Source organism: Argiope bruennichi, chromosome X2 (assembly GCF_947563725.1).
Source record: "Argiope bruennichi chromosome X2, qqArgBrue1.1, whole genome shotgun sequence".
Classification (NCBI taxonomy): domain Eukaryota; kingdom Metazoa; phylum Arthropoda; class Arachnida; order Araneae; family Araneidae; genus Argiope; species Argiope bruennichi.
Genome location: NC_079163.1, coordinates 7,343,302 through 7,365,608, shown reverse-complemented (window position 1 = coordinate 7,365,608; position 22,307 = coordinate 7,343,302). Strand labels below are relative to the sequence as shown.

The 22,307-nt window shown below is 35.4% G+C and overlaps 1 protein-coding gene across 1 annotated transcript; it reads left to right on the top strand.

Annotated features, from left to right (window-relative positions):
- The first annotated feature begins 78 nt into the window (after positions 1-78).
- On the top strand, positions 79-21,395 carry LOC129960586 (titin-like). Its single transcript, XM_056074080.1, has 8 exons — positions 79-97; positions 437-527; positions 625-5,142; positions 5,218-5,270; positions 12,486-12,580; positions 15,245-15,507; positions 19,163-19,287; positions 21,144-21,395. The coding sequence occupies exons 2-8, from the start codon at positions 443-445 to the stop codon at positions 21,297-21,299; spliced, it is 5,295 nt and encodes a 1,764-aa protein (XP_055930055.1). The 5' UTR covers positions 79-97; positions 437-442; the 3' UTR covers positions 21,300-21,395.
- The last annotated feature ends 912 nt before the right edge of the window (positions 21,396-22,307 follow it).

Below are 22,307 nucleotides of genomic sequence, written 5' to 3'. Positions count from 1 at the left end.
ATATACACGTCACAGAGACGCATGAGTTGGAAATTTTAGCATTTAAATTTCGATCATGAAAAAGATTTTTTTCTTTTATGCCCACGTAGTTCGGAAGGTGAGAATGAACTGACTGTGATGCAAGTCTTTATAATAAAGGAATTTTTAGTACATGTAAACGTTGATATTGTTGGAAATTGGTTATAAAAAAAGAAATACAAGATAATTTAATTTGTTTGATTTTTAAATTACTTAAATGTTTTGAATTTCTATCGCTTTTAAAGTGAATCTTAAATTTCTAGCACTTAATGTACTTTAGTTTGAATAATTTTATTTCATGTTAGCTATAAAATGTAACCAGTATTTCCTTTCTATATGCATGTAGTATTTCAGCTGGCAAATAACTTTACCTCGTGCACTCTTTCGAAATAAATTTGATTTAAATTTTATTTTTCAGTTTAAAATGCTGATATTCTTTATCGTGCTGTATGTTTTGACTGGAGTTCAGGGGAAAGCGTTCCCTAGTAGGTACAAAAGAGATTACGAGGGTATGAATACTTTTAGTTGTAATATAGACTGATAAAGATATACAGGGCATTAATTTGTACTTCCAGTAAATTAATTTGTCTTTTTTTTTTATTTTAGCCAGTTATCACTATATTCCAGTTGAAGAAGGCATCGTACAACTGCCAGCAAGGTATTCTCCAGAAAATCTTCCAAATTACCAAGATTATGTACCAGGATATATTCAAGCGAATGGGCATGACTGGTCTGCGTATTATCACCAACCGATGGTTCCTCAACCAATACAAGACCCATATTCTAATGCAAATGAGCGCCATAAGATGAAAGCGGAACACACCTGGCATTTCATTGACCAAAATCATTTTCCTGTAACTCAATACTTGGATGGAAGGTATTTGGAATCCGATGTGGAGACTCCAAATGTCATTGAAGCCCTCGTCAAGAAAGAGGTTATAGAAAAACATGGTACTGAATACGATAATCCTATTGTCGTTGAAGCTCTTGTCAAGAGAGGTCATACAGATCATGAAAATGGCGAAAATCCAGCAATTAATGAATTCTTGACCATCAAAGAAAACCCCATTAAGTATAAATATGATGGTAATACAATTGTGATGGATTCAATTATAAAACGCCCAGATGTTTACGAATATAAGAATAAATTTTCAAATTTGGATCTATTGACTGAAAAACGGAAGCCATCCGTATCTTACGATCCTGACAAAATTCTATCCGCGCCTTATGATGCGTCTGAGCTTTCAGTCGTTTTGGATTCTAAGAGAAAAAAAGATAAAGCAGTCATGGTAGAATCGTCTACATCCTACTACAAGCCTATTAAAGAGAAGCCTATTAAAGAGAAGCCTATTAAAGAGAAGCCTATTAAAGAGAAGCCTATTAAAGAGAAGCCTATTAAAGAGAAGCCTATTAAAGAGAAGCCTATTAAAGAGAAGCCTATTAAAGAGAAGCCTATTAAAGAGAAGCCTATTAAAGAGAAGCCTATTAAAGAGAAGCCTATTAAAGAGAAGCCTATTAAAGAGAAGCCTATTAAAGAGAAGCCTATTAAAGAGAAGCCTATTAAAGAGAAGCCTATTAAAGAGAAGCCTATTAAAGAGAAGCCTATTAAAGAGAAGCCTATTAAAGAGAAGCCTATTAAAGACATACCATTTACCTCTTCCATTGAGAGTGAACTACCGGTCGTCGTGGATTCTCTGAGCAAGAAAGATAAATCCGTGAAGGTTGAGCCGTCTACTTCCTACAGTATGTATGAGCCTATAAAAAAGGTACCATTTATCTCTTCCATTGAGAGTGAACTGCCGGTGGTCGTGGATTCTCTGAGCAAGAAAGATAAACCCGTGAAGGTTGAGCCGTCTACTTCCTACAGTATGTATGAGCCCATAAAAAAGGTACCATTTACCTCTTCCATTGAGAGTGAACTGCCGGTCGTCGTGGATTCTCTGAGCAAGAAAGATAAACCCGTCAAGGTTGAGCCGTCTACTTCCTACAGTATGTATGAGCCTATAAAAAAGGTACCATTTACCTCTTCCATTGAGAGTGAACTGCCGGTCGTCGAGGATTCTCTGAGCAAGAAAGATAAACCCGTGAAGGTTGAGCCGTCTACTTCCTACAGTATGTATGAGCCTATAAAAAAGGTACCATTTACCTCTTCCATTGAGAGTGAACTGCCGGTCGTCGTGGATTCTCTGAGCAAGAAAGATAAACCCGTCAAGGTTGAGCCGTCTACTTCCTACAGTATGTATGAGCCTATAAAAAAGGTACCATTTACCTCTTCCATTGAGAGTGAACTGCCGGTCGTCGTGGATTCTCTGAGCAAGAAAGATAAACCCGTGAAGGTTGAGCCGTCTACTTCCTACAGTATGTATGAGCCTATAAAAAAGGTACCATTTTCCTCTTCCATTGAGAGTGAACTGCCGGTCGTCGTGGATTCTCTGAGCAAGAAAGATAAACCCGTGAAGGTTGAGCCGTCTACTTCCTACAGTATGTATGAGCCTATAAAAAAGGTACCATTTTCCTCTTCCATTGAGAGTGAACTGCCGGTCGTCGTGGATTCTCTGAGCAAGAAAGATAAACCCGTGAAGGTTGAGCCGTCTACTTCCTACAGTATGTATGAGCCTATAAAAAAGGTACCATTTTCCTCTTCCATTGAGAGTGAACTGCCGGTCGTCGTGGATTCTCTGAGCAAGAAAGATAAACCCGTGAAGGTTGAGCCGTCTACTTCCTACAGTATGTATGAGCCTATAAAAAAGGTACCATTTACCTCTTCCATTGAGAGTGAACTGCCGGTCGTCGTGGATTCTCTGAGCAAGAAAGATAAACCCGTGAAGGTTGAGCCGTCTACTTCCTACAGTATGTATGAGCCTATAAAAAAGGTACCATTTTCCTCTTCCATTGAGAGTGAACTGCCGGTCGTCGTGGATTCTCTGAGCAAGAAAGATAAACCCGTGAAGGTTGAGCCGTCTACTTCCTACAGTATGTATGAGCCTATAAAAAAGGTACCATTTACCTCTTCCATTGAGAGTGAACTGCCGGTCGTCGTGGATTCTCTGAGCAAGAAAGATAAACCCGTGAAGGTTGAGCCGTCTACTTCCTACAGTATGTATGAGCCTATAAAAAAGGTACCATTTACCTCTTCCATTGAGAGTGAACTGCCGGTCGTCGTGGATTCTCTGAGCAAGAAAGATAAACCCGTGAAGGTCGAGCCGTCTACTTCCTACAGTATGTATGAGCCTATAAAAAAGGTACCATTTACCTCTTCCATTGAGAGTGAACTGCCGGTCGTCGTGGATTCTCTGAGCAAGAAAGATAAACCCGTGAAGGTTGAGCCGTCTACTTCCTACAGTATGTATGAGCCTATAAAAAAGGTACCATTTACCTCTTCCATTGAGAGTGAACTGCCGGTCGTCGTGGATTCTCTGAGCAAGAAAGATAAACCCGTGAAGGTTGAGCCGTCTACTTCCTACAGTATGTATGAGCCTATAAAAAAGGTACCATTTTCCTCTTCCATTGAGAGTGAACTGCCGGTCGTCGTGGATTCTCTGAGCAAGAAAGATAAACCCGTGAAGGTTGAGCCGTCTACTTCCTACAGTATGTATGAGCCTATAAAAAAGGTACCATTTTCCTCTTCCATTGAGAGTGAACTGCCGGTCGTCGTGGATTCTCTGAGCAAGAAAGATAAACCCGTGAAGGTTGAGCCGTCTACTTCCTACAGTATGTATGAGCCTATAAAAAAGGTACCATTTTCCTCTTCCATTGAGAGTGAACTGCCGGTCGTCGTGGATTCTCTGAGCAAGAAAGATAAACCCGTGAAGGTTGAGCCGTCTACTTCCTACAGTATGTATGAGCCTATAAAAAAGGTACCATTTACCTCTTCCATTGAGAGTGAACTGCCGGTCGTCGTGGATTCTCTGAGCAAGAAAGATAAACCCGTGAAGGTCGAGCCGTCTACTTCCTACAGTATGTATGAGCCTATAAAAAAGGTACCATTTACCTCTTCCATTGAGAGTGAACTGCCGGTCGTCGTGGATTCTCTGAGCAAGAAAGATAAACCCGTGAAGGTTGAGCCGTCTACTTCCTACAGTATGTATGAGCCTATAAAAAAGGTACCATTTACCTCTTCCATTGAGAGTGAACTGCCGGTCGTCGTGGATTCTCTGAGCAAGAAAGATAAACCCGTGAAGGTCGAGCCGTCTACTTCCTACAGTATGTATGAGCCTATAAAAAAGGTACCGTTTACGTCTGCTACTAAAAGTGAACTACCTGTCGTTGTGGATTATTTAAAGGATAAGTCCGTCATTGTTGAACCAGCAGCTTCCTATATGTATAAGTCTGTTAAAGCGAAGCCATTTAAGGATGGGAATGTCGTCATTGATGCACCCAATTACTCAGTCGGATTTGACTCTTTCTACAAATTAAAAGAGCCCGAACATGAAGCTCCTGTTGTTGTGGAAGCGTTGGTTAGAAGAGAAAAGCCTACATTTCAAGTAGAAAATTTCGAAAGGCCTGTAGTTATCGAAGCATTAGTCCGACGAAATCCTACATATGAAAATAAGAGAATAAAGGAAGATGAAGTACTGCCCAGAAACTTGCCTCAACCCATAAAAGAATCCATTTTAAGTACGGATAATGAGAATTTTAATATCCCTGTTATTGAAGCTTTGACTTTTGAAGAAGGTATTGATAGCAATAAAAATTCGAAACAGGAAAGCATTACTTTCGGTGAAACACACGGTTTTAATGATTCAGATATGGATAATATGGATGAAAATGGAGATGATGGAAGTGCAATAGGTTTCGACAAATCTCGTTTCGCTAGAAGTCTTCCTGTTAATTCAGACGTATTTTCTATTCTCACGAATGTTAAAGAAAAAGAAAAATTTAAATTTAAAAGCTGTGTTACGCCAAAAAACGAAACTGGTAATTGTATGCCGATCCAGCAGTGTTCAGTTTCGAGCATTATAAGCAATATTGACGAATTGCTCAGGAATGTATGTCTTGTCGATGAAGTTTTTATTGGCGTCTGCTGTCCTGAATTCCCAGTTGAAACAGTGCGAGTAGATTGGGAAGAGTTGAAACCAAATAAAGCGATACTAAACGAGAAAAAATCTTCTCAAATTTTAAAAGGCAAGTATGATCAACTGTTTTAATATTTCTGGTCCCGTAAGATGGTATCTTATAAACATTTTTTTTTTCCATTAGAGTGTGGAAGATTACCGTTGATGGTCACAAATCGAGATCCATGGCCTTGGATGGTAAGTATAAAATTAACATTTGGATACCACTTCTGCCACACGAATTCTAGATATCTTGGTATCGTAACTTTCGAAATTTAAATCTGTAAAAAAGAAATTGTCTCAAATAAGTGTTTAAGGTTATAGCATTAATATCCGTTTCTTTGACCAATATATTGAGGATTTATGCTTTGTAACTAAATATTTATCAAATTCAGTTTTAAATAACTTTGCTTCATTAACAATATTTCGTGTGATAACAGTGTTTCACCAGAACTTCAACGAATCCAAGATCATGATAACTTCGAAAACATTTTAGATTTTCTTAGTGTTGATCGAAATGTCAAACGAAAGATGATGCCAAATGAGTTAACCTAGGTCAGTCTATTTTAAATGTTAATTATTTTCTAATTAACGTAAAGATTCCTTTAATAAAAGAATGGAAATGGTGGCCAATACAGCAGGCAAGTAAACGAAACTGTACAGGGAACTACCTGAAACGATATAAATTAAATCTTGCATAAAGTTGATGATAGGATCTTCTAGTGTTGAAGAATAGAATTTATTAGCAAATGAGCAATTTTTAAAGTTTTAGTTCATTCAATACACAATTTAAGTTTTTTATTAATATCTAAAATTTAAAGGCTTTCTATTCTAGTAAACAGAGTATTAACTGCATTATTTTAAAAATATTCATCGGTTAGATAAGGTATTACTTGAGATCGAAATTCCCCTGGACCAAATGAAATATACTCTTGAATTTTGACTTTTCATAACGGTATAGAATCTAAATAAATTACCTGTCGCCTGATGTCCATTTTTCACTGAAGTCTTAATTTATAGTGTATACAATTGACTGTATTAAGTATCGACTCCGAAACTCCAGGTCGATGGAACTTGAATTGGATTAGCATTTTTCTGTTGTACCTATGCCTGTATCGGAGAATTTAACCCTCCATTAGTCGCAATATCAAAGATGTGTGTTGAGACTCTACCTGAATTTCATTTCATTCAGTCGTTTCTCCGCTAATAAGATTCAAAGATGTGGGATCGTAATGTGAAATAATCCACTCGTTGTTAATCTGACTCCATTTTATTATCTATCTAAATTACAATTCTATTTACATGCTATATTTATATTTAGTTGCCATATACAAAAACATACATTGGTTTCGCGCGCAGTTAATTCTGATTTTAGAGTTGTAAAAGCAAGTTATAGCTCTAGTATGATTAAAGTTAAAATTAGTTTTTAGCCAAAGGCGCTCGTAACATCCTCCCACCTTTTGATTTTTAAATTAGGAGGTTACAAAATCAAAATTAACAAAATATTGCATTCAAAATATTTAGAAATCAAAACATGAAATGCACATATTTGAAAAGTACATAATAAAGTTCAAAAGTTATTTAAAACGTGAAGGTTTAACCACTCTTCTTCCACTTCTAGTTTTTGTTTCATAGTTGTTATTTTCCGAGCTTGGGATTTCGATTTCTTCATACGAAGCAACCGGTTCGTTTTTTCTCGCACCCACAGGATCGTCATTGTCTAATTCCAAGGGGTATAAACGTTGCACTGGACGCACAAGTTCCCCACTCGCTGTTTTCAGCTTCACTACTCGGATGCAGCCATCTTTCCCAGGAAACACTTCGATTACCAATCCCAAAGGCCAGTCTAGTCGCTTTTTGATATCACTTTCAATTATAACAATATCTCCCACTTGCACTTGTCTAGATTCCTTTCCTTTTGGCTTCTTCTGGATTAACAAGCTTAGATATTCTTTTCGAAATCTTTTCCTCAAGTCCTCTCGTAATTTTTGTTGATACTGATATCGTTTGGAGATATTTACTTTATCCAAAGTATCCAAATCGGGAACTCCTACCTTTGTAGTCTCTTGAATGAACATTGAGGGAGTCAGTGGAATTAAATCATTCGGATCTTCCGATAGATAATTCAAAGGTCTAGAATTGATGTTGGCTTCTACGTCACAAAGAATAGTGAACATTTCTTCGTAATGAAGCGATGCCTTTCCTAAAACTCTTCTTAAAAGCTTCTTCACCATCTTAATCATGCTCTCAAAAAATCCGCCCCACCAAGCAGCTGTTGGGGGGTTAAATTTCCACTGAATTCTTAAGACGGAGGCGTCATTGACAATCTTGTCCCAATCAAGAGAACCCATCAAATTATTTGTTCCAGTAAAATTTGTTCCGTTATCGCTGTATATAGTCCTAGGTCGCCCTCGTCTTGCGACGAATCTTCTAAAACCTAGAAGGAATCCATTAGTTGAAAGACTCTGTATTAATTCCAAATGAATGGCCCTATATACAGCGCAAGTAAAAAGCAAGATCCAGGCCTTTTTCCCATCCTTTAAATGAAGCGGCCCTGCTAAATCCACTCCAGTGACTTCGAATATCAAGGCTTCCCGTACACGATCTTCCGGTAGTGGCGCAGGAATTGATTCAATTTTCTTGCTCGTATATCTTTTGCATCTTATACACCTTGAGAGCACTTTCTGGACAGTTTTTCGGCCCTGCAGAATCCAAAATTTTTGACGGATATCTGTTAGGACAACTTGAACTCCAGCATGGGAAGAGATCAAATGATGTTCGAAAATCAATCTCTCCACTAATGGGTGCTTACAAGGCAATACTCGAGGGTATCTAAAATTTTCTTCATCATCTCGTCTAGTAATTTTAGTTTTCAATCTAATTAGTCCATCAGAATCATTAAACACACAGAGTGATTTAAGTTTTGATCTTGCATCTTCGTTATTAAAGGTTTCTTGTTGCACGATTTGTATCACCTTTCTTTCGGCGGCATCTAGTTCTGCAACAGTTAAAAGATCTTTCATCTTGTTAATTGGATTTCGGCAATTTTGTACAAATCGTAGCATCCATGCTATCATTCGCACAATTTTTGAATATCTTGAGAACTTGTACAAATACCAGGATTTATTCAGATCTGTAGAGTTGACCAAAGTTACGACCCTCTTTTTCCTTTCCCGGAAAACCTCTTCAAAATTGTATTCAGAGTCTGTCGCTGGCCATTCTTCTTCTGGAAGTTTCAACCACTGTGGACCCTCCCACCATCTCGATTTCAAAAATCCTTGGATTGAACAACCACGGGAAGGGAGATCAGCAGGATTGCAAGTGCCTGGGAGATGCTTCCAAGCATCCTTTGAAGAAAGACTTCTTATTTCTTCTACTCTGTTATTCACGAACGTACCCCAATGATCTTCTTTTTGAATCCAATGAAGAGCAACAGAAGAATCTGTCCAATAAAAAGTAGGTACGTCTCTCAAAGACATAGAATTTTTAATATCTGAAGTTAACCTAGCTCCAATGCAGCATGCTAGTAATTCTAGACGAGGTATTGTAATAACCTTTAAAGGTGCTACTCTACTTTTTGCCTCTATAAAATATATTTTGACTTCCTCTCCCAAGGTATTTCTCAAAAATACGACAGTACTGTATGCAACTTTGCTGGCATCACAAAAGGTATGAAGACTTAGTCCTTCTGTGCAGCCATTGATCTTTACACACCTAGGGATCTTAACTTCAGACAGCAATTTCAAATCAACAATCAAAGTTTTGAATTTTTTCTGAATGTCATCTGGTAGAATTTCATCCCACCCTAAGTTTCTTTTCCAAATATTTTGCACTAAGAGTTTTAAACATATTGTCACAGGACATAAAAATCCAAGTGGATCAAATATCTTTTGAGACGTTGACAGAATATTTCTTTTACTGCAAACATCAAAATTAAATTCTGTATTTTGTAAATCACAGAAAAGGAAATCTTCATTTGTATTCCATAACAGTCCAAGTACTGAGGTTGGAACAGTTGGCTCGTCCCGACTTAGGTCCCTTGTATATTCCCAACCTCGAAGATCAAAACAAGCCTTGGAAAGCAACAGCTTTGCTTCTTGAATGAATCGGGTAAGATCATCTTCATTGCGCACGGATGTCACACAGTTATCTACATAAAAGGAATTCTTCAATATTTCGGAGGTTTCAGGAAAGCACTCTTTACTTTCCTCTAGATGATTCATCAAAACCGCTGCCAAGAGGAAAGGACTACAAGTGAGGCCAAAAACAAGACGGCGGTGACGAAGTATCTCAAATTTTCTTGTTTCGTAATCTTTCCACCAAAGAAATCGCAAAACATCTTGATCCTCTTTTGCAATTGAGATTTGAAGAAAGGCTTTTTTAATATCAGAAATTACCCCAATGTTATTTTGTCTGAATTTTCTTAAAATGGGTGGAATTTGCTCTATTAAATTTGGTCCCTTTTCCAGACAGTCATTTAAGGACGGAACTTTCTTAACTCGACAAGAAGCGTCAAACACTGGACGTACTTTGGTTGATGAGTTTTCCTTAAAAACACCTCGGTGCGGCAAATAATAACTTGGATTTCCCTCCTCCATTTTGGGCACTTTCTCTATTATATTTTCCTCAAGCCATTCTTCAAAAACAGCCTCATATTCTGCATATTTCTTTTCATCTTTTAACTTTTGTGAAGTACGGATACAACGTTGTTCAGCTGTGGATCTATTGTCTTGTAGAATTTCTTTTGCTTCTATCCAAGGTAGCTTAACTATGTATCTGCCATTTTCATCTCTATCCACTGCTTTCATAAAATGATCCATTGCGTTTCTTTTCATTTCTTCTTTAGATTTAGTTTCAACTGGATCCATAATACCTAAAGTTTCTAATTTCCAAGGATCAGAGATAGAGCTATTTTGTATTAGCATTGAAGTCACCAGTTGAGCGGAAGTATTTTCCTCTTTTCCTCCAAAAACTTTACCCATGATCAGCCAGCCTAATTTTGTTTCATATGCTACTAATCCACATTTCAGAGCATATATATTTCCTGAGAATAACTGTCCGCAAAAGTCAGCCCCTATCAGCAATTCAATGTCAGGAGAATCATTGCCTTGATCAGAGAGTATTATATTCTTTTTCTTCAACTCCTTTTGCCAATTTCCTTTGTGGATCCGAGGTATTTTTCCGCATATAATTGGTTGATCGAGGACTTGCATATCGTAAGTGAATCCCGTATTCAAATTCTGAAGGGTTATTTCATATAGTCCATGATCTTGTTTTTCTAACGTAGATCCACCAAATACCGAATGTATGATATTTTTAACTTCAATGGGCCTCAGATTCATTTCTTTAATTGTTTTCTCTAATAAGTATGATCGCTGCGAACCACTGTCAATAAGAGCTCGTACTCTGCGTGTTTTTCCTTCTGCTTTAATATTAACTTGCAATGTTTGAAGGAGAACTTCTTCAGCAGCACACTGATTGGATAAATTGACATTTAGATTCTCTTCCACCTCAGGTGTTTTGACTTTTGGTTTGTTTGTTGGCAGATCTGGACACATCAAAGTCCAATGCCTCTTATTACAAAGCAGGCACTGTACATTTGACTTGCAAATTCTTGACCTATGGCCAGGCTTTAAACAAGTGAAGCAGCATTTTTTATTTTTCAAAATCTTTTGTTTCTTTTCAAAATCAAATTTTTTGGCATTGTAACATTCTTTGCTTTCGTGAGGGTTTTCACAAAAAACGCAGATGGTATTATGTTTTCTTTTTTCTGTACCTCCTGAAAACAAATCTGTAGCAGTAGCCACAGAATCAGAATTCCTCTCCTTACACACCTTAGGCGCAAATCCTGATCTCGCTAAGCGAATTCTTTCCTCACCTTCTATTTCTGTTTTCAGAAAGAGTAATAAGTTTTTCAGTTTTTCTGAATAAGCATTGCTTTCCGGGTCATGATTTGCTATTATAATTGGATTACGCAGCCATACCCTGAATATATCTTCAGGTATGCAGGATTCCACCAGGGGGAAAAGCATTGCTGAATACTTGTCTGATGTTAAACCAATTGATTCTAGAGCTCTTAAGTAAGTTTCTAATTTATCATAAATTTGCGACGTGCTTAATTTCCTTTTAGCTTCTGAAGCATTTATTATAACTAATTTTAGTAGCTCACGAACGTAGTATTCAATAAGCAACTCATCCTTTCCGAAACGCGATTTTAAACTTTCTATTGCCTTGCAATAATTCGCATTTGTTGGAGGATAACTGTCTATAATTTCCCGAGCTCTAGTTCCTTCACTTACACATTGGATCAAATATTGAAATTTGTCTTCATTTTCTAATTTATCATCATCATGAATACGCTTAAATTGACTCCAGAAAGCCAGCCAATTCTTAATTTCACCGTTAAATTTAACGAGTTCTATTTTAGGTAACTTAAGTTTTCGTTTAATTCTAGGAGAAACAGAACCAACGCTTTCCTTTTCAGCGTAAGAAAGTTTAGTCAAATATATGTCCACATTTACTTTCGCTTCAATCATTTTTGTGCTGTATTCTTCGATTTTCATATACTCATCTTCATACTTTTCGGTATCAGAATTTTCCAGAAGAAAACTACATATTTCATTATCTAATTTGGCCAAATCCGAATAAATTCGTTCCAAATTGCCGAAAAGTGATTTAATCTCTTTTTCCTGAGGTTCATCGACCTTTAATCTTTCAATTAAAACATTATACGTTTTCGTAAAGTTAGATCTAATAGGTATTCGCTTCTTAACGGACATCTCCATTTTTATTTCACTACTTAATTCTTATTGCAAATAAAAACAGACGTACCGTATTTTTAGCAATCACGTCCGGGTCACCACAATGTTGAGACTCTACCTGAATTTCATTTCATTCAGTCGTTTCTCCGCTAATAAGATTCAAAGATGTGGGATCGTAATGCGAAATAATCCACTCGTTGTTAATCTGACTCCATTTTATTATCTATCTAAATTACAATTCTATTTACATGCTATATTTATATTTAGTTGCCATATACAAAAACATACATTGGTTTCGCGCGCAGTTAATTCTGATTTTAGAGTTGTAAAAGCAAGTTATAGCTCTAGTATGATTAAAGTTAAAATTAGTTTTTAGCCAAAGGCGCTCGTAACATCGTGCATGTAACCTGCATTGATTAGACATTTTTAATTCATCTGAATTTTCTTGGACTATTTTACAATTTCAATAATAGTTATTTCGGGAAAATGTTATTTGGTTTTGACAATATCATAAAATAGATCCTATACCCTTTAAATACATTGCAATTATTCAAGTAGGGAAATGACTGCGACTAATAGAAGGTTAAATCGAACGATTTAATTATTCCTTATTTTAAATTTGAACCATTGTTTTCAATTGATAATTTTCTAGGCTTCACTAATTGCAAAGTCTTCAGACAAAATATTTTGTGGAGGAGCTCTTATCCAAGAACAGTATGTGCTTACTGCTGCCCATTGTACTATAAGGTTAGTTTTGAGTTTCATTTAGACAATACTTAATTACCGATTCTTAAATATTTCCAGGACTCTTCTGAGGTTATTGTTATTCCAACAAAGTTGTCTTTCTATCTACAGTTTCTTACGTTTAACTCCATTGTGAATGCGATTTAAAGTAAGCCACTACAATTTTACTCAGAGGAAAAAGCCGACTCAGTGTCATATATCAACTTAGTAACATTCGTAGACAGTTCTTGAATAAGTTGTTACAGTATGTGAAAAATAGTTTCAGCTTGATTGGCTCTTTTAAATGATTTTTCGCATCCACTTCTTAAATTACTTGGTTCCGTACGTTTAAAGAAATCATCTGGAATATTAAATGTCGGTTACCACTTCAGCCCTTTTGAGGATGATTAATCAAAACACTAACGGTAATTAAGTCATTGCTCGAAATCAACTGGACCGTCGATTGTTTCGGCATAACTTTTAACTAAAGGGCAAAATAGAATGCATGTTTTGTAAATATAAATACAGCAGACATTGATATTTTCTGGTAGATAGTTTGAGGTTTTGAATCGCTCCATTGTATTCTAAATTGTAATTTACAGAAGACTGATGTTGATAGCATGCACTATAGAATATTTGCTATCTTAAGTGACTAAATCCGTTAGTAATGTGTATCAAAAATGTCAAGTATATCTTAATCTCTAGTAAAATTTTAGTATCGATACATGATGAAAAGGCATTCTAATGAACAAAGTGATAAGTAATGATTCTTGATCTCGTCTCACTTAAAATAAGATTGAACCGTCTCCCGATGTACAGTTCGTCAAAATATCCGGACGCTGCTAGTTCAGAAACTAATTGACGCATAATAAAGTTAAATGCCTGTAGCAGTAGATAAAGTATGAAAATTTCTTTAAAAAGGATTTCAAGTATCAGTTAATGAAACTGCAACATGTAATTAAATAGTGCTTTACTATTAATATGTAAATTTTAAAGAAATTGCAAAAAATATGCAACCGTTTATTTTTCAATATTTTTTTATTTAAACTTTTTAATTGCTAAATTTATCCAGAATTTTAATTATTTAAACGATATATCTGGAAAATACTATTTGTTACTAAATATTCAAATATAAAATTTGCAATTCAAATTCTTAATCATGTTTCATCACTCATAATGAACTAGAAATCAATCTTTCTCAAAGCAAAGTTACCGTATAAACGACTGAAATAAAAATCTCAAAGTATAAATAGCGACTTATCATTTGCCTGTATTGAAACAAACCCCAAATCTTGTTTATTTTCGATGATTTTGCATCTTTGCCGAATTTTGTATCTGCTCATTTTATTTAATTCAGAAACATTTGAAACTAAAAAATCCGGGTTGCTTCTGGAAAATTTAAAGCGTATGCAAACATAAACACCCTCTTATACGAATGCAGTTTCCAAGATAACTGAATTTTCCTTTAACTTAGCTTTTATAGAATACGAGTAACAAGTGTCTAGATATCCGGGTCTGTAATATCATCATTATATTAATGGCTTGCTACACACAGAGGTTTTTGACAGTATAGTGAATGTATTAGTAATGGCTAATCGACATTTTAGTTCTAATACTACGTTTTCATATTTCTCGATTATTTTCTGTGAAAGCAAGTAGTTCAAGAAATTTAAACCATACGACATAAATCCAAAGATAATTAGTTTCGTAAATAGCTGGTTGGATTTCCTAACTAGGACCTAGACAGGACCGTCTTTAAGGGAATTTCCTGAAAAAAAATCTCTAAAATATTCAAGCTTAAATTTTATTTCGATATAATTAACCTCCGTGAGTACAATTAAGTTCTGTTTAAATTATGGCTTAGTATAATTCTGAATTCCAAGTCGCGTACTTCAACCGGTAGCAAGTGGCTGTCTAAATTGATGTGGTAGTATGTATTCCTCTAGAAAAGTGAAAACGCAAGTTCTTCACCCGTCTTCAAGAAATAAGCTTCGCACTATCTTATATAAACCAGGTTGGTCCGGGTAAATCGTCCTATTTAGAATAACTAATTCGGGCAAGATTTTACCGTAACTTAAATTAGTTGCATCACTAGGCGTAATTATGCATCTTCCGGATACTGCTGTTAACACGATAATTTTATGAAAATCGCAATTTCAGTAGTCGTTTGTAACTGAAAAGATGCCAGAAGTTGATTTCACTTGTTAGTAATTGGTACCAACTCAGAGAAGCGAAGTAACAAACTCCTGGTCTCTTGTTCAAAAATAACTTGAATAACTGCCATAGTTAGTGTACGATTAATTTGACTTTTCTAGACACTCATTAGGAATGTCTCTGTTCAAGGTGAAGGATCCATCCGGCAATCCATTATTAGTATAAATACAAGAAACTTTTCTAATCTTTAAGATAATGGGATTTTTTCCTTCCATGAAACTAAGGAAACATAATGTCTATACAAACGTCCACGCAATTTGTCATTTAAATTATATGAATGACTTTATCTATACGGCTTTCAATAACTAATTGGATGAAAATATTCGGAGCATATTATGCGAAGAAGTCAGCGACTCGGGTTGAAACTTTCCTTTTTCTGTCGAATGTATGAATGAATACTAAGCTATTTTCTAAAACAATTTGATTCACTTCGCCATTTGTTTGATTTAAACAAAAAATATTCTATGTTTCCAGGATACCTCGGAACCAAATATTGGTGCGTCTGGGACGACCCGCCTCGGAGAATCGTTCCGAACCCGATTTTGAAGTAATTGAAATAAAAAGGCACGCTGGCTACAACCCCAGAACGATGCAAAATGATATAGCCCTTCTAAAGTTGTCTCGTCCTGTGCAACTCGGAGATTTCAGACGTGTAGTTTGTCTATCCGAAGAGAATGAGAGCAAAGAAGGTTTAGTCAATGAATCAGCAAGCCTGTTGCGCTGGAAAGAAACACCAGGTAAGCACACTTAAAGAAAATGAAAACTGGAGATAACTTTCGAACATTACTCTTATATTTCTTAAAAATTAGTTTCTGATTTGCTACGCCTATAAACTTAAACTATATTTTATAGAAATTCCGAATAACAAAGAAACCTGTGCATTCCGTCTTCAGTGAAAGTTCATAAGCCAATCTACGAAATACCGAATCCATTAATCTGCCTCTCGAGACATTTAAATGGTTCTCGGTTCGTATCGTAAGATTGATAGAAAATGCAATAATTTTGATACTTGAGGCTATTATGAAAGCTATGGGAATAAATGACTTTCAAAGTCTGGTCTTGCATACAAGCAAACAATTTGTACCATCAAATTTTATACATTTGGGGAATCTTGATTTAAAAAAATTCTTGCCAATATCTATCCGTTTAACAGGATTATTGGTATAAATGTGTCGTAACCATTTTATGCACACATAGCCTTGCCATGAAACATCTACAACTAATTGACGAGATACCATGCTAATGTAAGTCGTATTGCTGACTCTCCGACCCACCCGAAGGCACACGCATTAAGAAGACTGAATGATCGGACCACCGCAACAGCAATATTGGCGGGAACTGCGAGTCCTAAGGGCCATCACCGGCCACGGTACAACCCTACCCTATGGAAGTGCGTCCCGTCATCGATGGAGGAACCAGATTCCCCACCTACTTATGTACCCACCAGGGTGGCAAAATCCAACTACCATACCGGAAACGTCTCATCCTCATTTCGAGGTGCACCCCCCGGGTGATACCATGCTAATGTATCAATCCTATCGAAAGAAGCGAGATGATGCGAGTACAATTTGTCTCATTCTCAATAGTTTCTTGCAGGCAATGTCAGATTTAACTAGAATTACAAGATACAAATGAGTAAAGTTAACATTCAGCTCGCATTGTAACAAAGTTTGATGTCGTATCGCATTTGAAGAGTTTGTACCTCAATATATTCAGATAAGCAGACTCCATTAAGAATTATCGCAAATTGATATGGCTATAAAATTGTAATTGTTTATCTTCAACTTTAAATAAAATGTTTAATTTTAAAAAAATGTACAAAATTTCTAATTTTCTAAATGCTCAATCTGTCCTAGTTTTTAAATTTCTGTTCATTAATTTTGGAAGAAACAAGTGATAATCTTTTCATCAAACATGCATGGAGCATTTCAAGCATATTTCGATCTTTAAAGACATTTGAAAGTCTTTAATAGTTGCAGCTTTAAGCTCGATAACATGTTAATAAAACTTTTCTTCTGTTTCATTCATTCAACATATATTTTAGACGATAAAATATTAAAGCGGAAACTTCAGATTTCGATAAATTATTTTACTAATTTCAAAGTCGATCCTCTTAATCATCTAATAGCTAATCTTGACGTATGACAAATTATGACGTTTACTATATAAAGTGCAATTAAGCAACAAATCTTAAATCTTTCAAAAGGAAAATTCATCTTCGGATGACAAGCAGTCGACCATCCATTGCATGCATGCTACAGTGTGCATGCAATGTATTAATCATTGCATATTTTTAATCTAAGATATTGTCGTAAGTTTTAAAGTGCTATTTGAATATTTCAAGAAAAGTTTTTCTCATGTTAAATCTTATATCGTATGTGAGGGAACTTTCTTCTGAATTATCAGAATTTTAAAATATTTATGTGGTCTTCAACAAAAGTCTATATAAGGCTACAAAAATATTTCCGAAAACGGAAGACAAATGTATGCATTTGACATATTTAAAATAGTTCGTTTCAAATAATATTCAAATCATAAGTTTGACAAATATGGGTAATAAAAGTGCCGCTTGCTAATTTAAGGAAGGAAAAAATCTTGCCAGAAATCGGGAATGGATCGGGATTGGCAGTAAAATGGTAAAGGAAAATTTTCAGACTCGTAATTCTGAAAGTAAATCGAGGATACCCCCTTCAAAAAACTAAATAAAAAGAACGGAGGAATAAGACAAGTTAAACTAAACTCGATATTTAATACAAAATGGCCGAGTTTCGGTTTCAAAAGGCCACAGGATTTCCTGAAAACGCTCGTCGATATTTCAAAAAAGGAGGGGGGGGGTCTTCATTTAAAGCCCCTCAAATGTAATCAATCAGGCATAAAGGTTGGATTTTACAAAAATATAATCTGCATGAAGATTGAGTTGTTGAATAGTGATATTTGCTAATCGGGAATGAAGGAACTCTTGGGGCAAAAGTGAAATGATTTCGAATGTAAATGCAGGGTGGTTATAATTAAAATTCCACTTTCAAATGGTCATAAAAGGAATACTACTGGACTAAATGTTATCAAAGTTGTTAATTTTAAGGAGGTCATAGGAATTTCTTTTCTGCCAAAGTTCAAAAACTCACCACCAGGGGTGAAATGGCGCTATATTAATATTGTTAAGCAAAATGGGACATGAAGACACCTGTTTAAAATGTGTTTGTTTCTGATACGTGTTACAAAGCATGTTCAATGTGTTATCTCAAATGTACTGTTTATGGTGATAATTTAAAAAATTTGGCGGAATTGAAAAATGCGATCCGCCGGCATGATCCTCCTGATGTGCTAAAAGCTAATGCTGAGAATGCAGTGATGCGATTTAACTTGCTTTCAGAAAATGGCGGACACCACATTGAACATGCTTTGTAACAAGTTTCAGAAATGATTAAACACAATTTAAACCGATGTCTTCATGTCCTATTTTGCTTAAAAATATTGCGTACAGCGCTATTTCCCCCTGGTGGTGAGTTTTGAACTTTATTGTTTTTTGGTGGAAAAGAAATTCCCATGACCTCCTTTAAATTTTTATCAAGTTTGATAACATTTGGTCCAGTAGTTTTCTTTTTATGACCATTTGTAAGTGGAATTTTAATTATAACTACCCTGTATATACCTTCTACAAAATAAAACACGAGGTTCTTTCATGCCCTAAAAATTATGGAAGCTAGTAGTGATAGGAAATTACATTCGCCTATCCGCCCTCGGGGTTAAATATTTGAACATATTGACAAATTTTTGGCAGTTTGACTGATCTAAACTTTTCATCAAATTATATGTTCAGACAAGTTTACGAAGCTCCCAAAGCATACTTCGACTCTTGATTAGCTGACTTATAAGTCGGATGAAAAAAAAATTCCCAAACGGTTAATCCTCAGACTTCAACAAAATCAAATCTGCGAGATTAACTAAAGAATGCGTGAAAAGATAACTTCTAGTACGATGGAATTCTGATGTTCAAAGGAATAGTAGAAAATTTGGAGTGGTACAGAATATTCATAAATTTTGATAACAAAGCTATGCATCTTCAGGCGTATAAGCTAATGGGATCAACTCTTTAAAATTTGGTCGAGAAGTTTGCATCAAACAAATTGTATACAAGCTTTTGTTGAAACAGACTACATTGATGAAACAAATAACTGAAATTTCTTAATTTTATATCGAATGTATACTCTTGCGACTGTATCGATCTTGCCACCAGAAAATGTTTCAATATAGTTTGAAGGGAATATAGTTGAATCTTATCGGGACTATAATTTTGGAGAATTATTTTCCTTGAAAAATGACTGTATGCAAGCTTAATCAGATGGCGATTTTTCTTTTATAAGACTATTTCTTTTAATTCTTTTATTGTAGGTGAAATCAAAGATGTGGAACCATTATTGGTGATTTCTCCTCGGGAATGTCAGAGCCGAATGCGAACTGCAATTTCGGATTCTATCCTTTGTACAGAACCTAGAACAGATGAAACCATGTGCAATGTAAAAATTTACTTCACATTTTTTTCCTTTACGATCTATCGTACTTCAAAATATGTTTAGAGTACCTCTGAAATAGTTTGATATTTAACGAAAATGGTTCAGTACGATTGCCAATCTAATAGATGTATCAATATTTTACTAATATAGTATTTTCTAGTTGGATTTCGTCGTTTTCAGTTTAAATGTTTTAGTCTCCAAATATGGTATTTAACTTAAATGGTTAGTATAAACGTTTTTGTTTGGAGTATGAAATCTTTCATTTTGGCATCGAGCAGTTATTTTGAACTTGAATAAGTAAATTTACTACATCTTAACTCTTACAAAAACGTCTAAATGTCTTTCCCAAACAATTTAAGTCAGCGACATTAATTTTCTGTTTGTCGCAGCCCAATTCAATCGCGTACTTCAATATTTGATATTTTCCATAAAATATTCAACGCTTAACTGTTTCATACCGAAGGAGTATTTGAAGTTTTGCCGAAAAGTTGGAAGGAATGAAACTTGGAATCGGAATGATAGCGTTTCTAGGTGAAAATACTAACGCTAAGTGTTTGTATTTCGTAATGCTTGTTTCATAACCTACCGAGAATTCGAGCGCAAAGATCATCATTAGAACTGTGCAATATGGCCGAAATTGTATTTGAAATGTAGTGGCCCATTTCAGTTTAAAATATAAACGACTACCCTAAGTGTGACTAAAATGGTCATTTCTTAAATTCCATCTCAAGCCTTCCAATACTCGGACTTCATAAACTCATTCATTAGATACCGATATCTTCAACTTCTTAACTTTATATTCATTGGAACAAAGTCAAACTTCTGTTTAAACGTGAAATGTTATCATGTGTTGCAAAGTGTTAGTTTTGAAAAGTTCTTAACTTTACATATAGGCCATGTCTCCTCCATAAATTGAGATCGCCTTTCTGTAATATCTTCAGATGAAGATTAGAAAGCATAACACTTTTCTAAATTAAATTTTTACTAAAATTTTAGTGCGCAATGCATGATAATTTTACTCTATTAAGTAGACTTTGCTGCAACATAATCTTAGAAGTTAAGCGAGCCACATGATTAGGGGAGGGTGGGGGGGTTAAACGTACAAAGTTCATTAGAAAATGACACACTCTTGGTTCAGTAGTAGTTTACTCGATAAAAACTACTGAATTTCTTAATTTAAATTCACCTCACGAAATGCGGTAGCCTAATTGTAATTGTAAGGTTTCATCTTCGGGATTAGAAATCGAAGCTCACACCAGTTTCTGCCGAAGTGCCGCCGCATAAGCGGTTTTGTTGGAGATAAATCTGTCGGTGCAGTATGGAAGTTTAAAGAAAAGTAACTGTCACTTTATCTGACCGCGAATCAAAATAGTTTCTTCGAAACGGGGCAATAATATAACCAAATACTACTCTATACAAAGTATCAATCGCAAGCTCAAAGGAATTTTTTTGCTTACAGAAAATAAATTGGATGCGTAATCATTAAATACGTAGGCTCGTTTCATTGCTTAGAAATGCAAAAGAAAATTAATGTCGATTTTTTTAGAAAAATGAGCCCGAGACTCTAATTCTCAACCAAACATCCATGATGCAATCCAATAGGTACGTCGAATATACATAACTCATCTTGATTTGATAAATTCCCAAAAGGGGGAAATTAGGGAAAGATTAAACGGATTTAAAACTTCAAATAATTTTAATATTCTTATGCAAGTTTTAAAGGTGCGTTAAATTTTCCATGCATATAAGAAATAAGAGAAATGAACGGTTCCTTTAATCGACCTAATAAAAAGTAGATATCTCGCATTTTCTAAATAAACCAGTCAAATAAGTAGGTGTATATTGACTTTTCTTTGCAGGCCGATTCTGGCGCACCTCTCATCATAGCCAAGGATGACAAATTCGAAGTGATTGGTATACTAACGTGGAATAGAAATGACTGTGATGAACGCTTTCCAACAGTTTTTACAAGAATATCAAGTTATCGTCGATGGATTGAAAAACTTGCATCCTGATGTATTCGGTAGCTGGACTGCAAAAAGTTTTTAAAATTGTAATTTTAATTTGTTTTAATATTTAAATGTTTTTAATAAAGTTTTAGATGAGACGAAGTCTAATTCTTTAATTTATTTTCTGATCAAGATATCGCAATGTTTAATTACATCCTGTAGTCTCAGTTGGTCTATTGAAGAGCAGTCTGAATTCCCATAAATCTTGGTTCCATTGTCTGCAATTCGTTTTGGCAAAATAGATTTTCGGGGGTTTCGCCTAGGGTGTCCAATCTAGAAATACCTTGGATCTACTTTTATCCTAAAAATTTAGTCTTTCGTAAATATGGATGCTGTGCTCCCTGGTTTTCCTAGAGTATTGCGGCTGGCATTTGAATTTTTTCAATATTTGGCTTCTTGCGAGCTAAACCCATGTGCTGGCTGCATATGACATGACGACCTGTTAAGAAAAGTAGAACCCCGGAATACTCTGCATTCTTCTTGGAGCACATTTCTTCATAAGCTTGTCCATAGGCTGGCTAATTAGTTTTTTGGGAGCAAGGATTTGTTGCAGGTTATGGTTAACGTTAGTCTCTGTAATATCATGGTGTCACTTCTAAGGTAGTTACCAAAGTTCGAAAAAGTAAAGCCAGCAGATGTTCCCGTTATAGGACTCATTGTGGCCGTAACGGGATGCACAATAGAATGAGCGAAAAACATTTTCAAGCACAGAATTTTAATAGGGTTCAAATCTGGACGAATCGAAAATACAAAGGACTAAAAGTTTGGAAAATATCAGTCTCCTCAAAATTTACTTTGACCTTAATTATAAGAATTTCAATTCATCATAGCTCTAAGCGTTTTTATATTAGTACAGTACTGGGAAAATGTTTGCAAACCATGCGATATATCTTGAACTGACACAAAAGACCTCAGCTTAAGAACATACGAAAAAATGTTCGCACTTCTTAAATCTGCTGAAATAATTTGCGTCTATGGGCATGATATAACAAGGAGATATTTAAATCGCTCAGA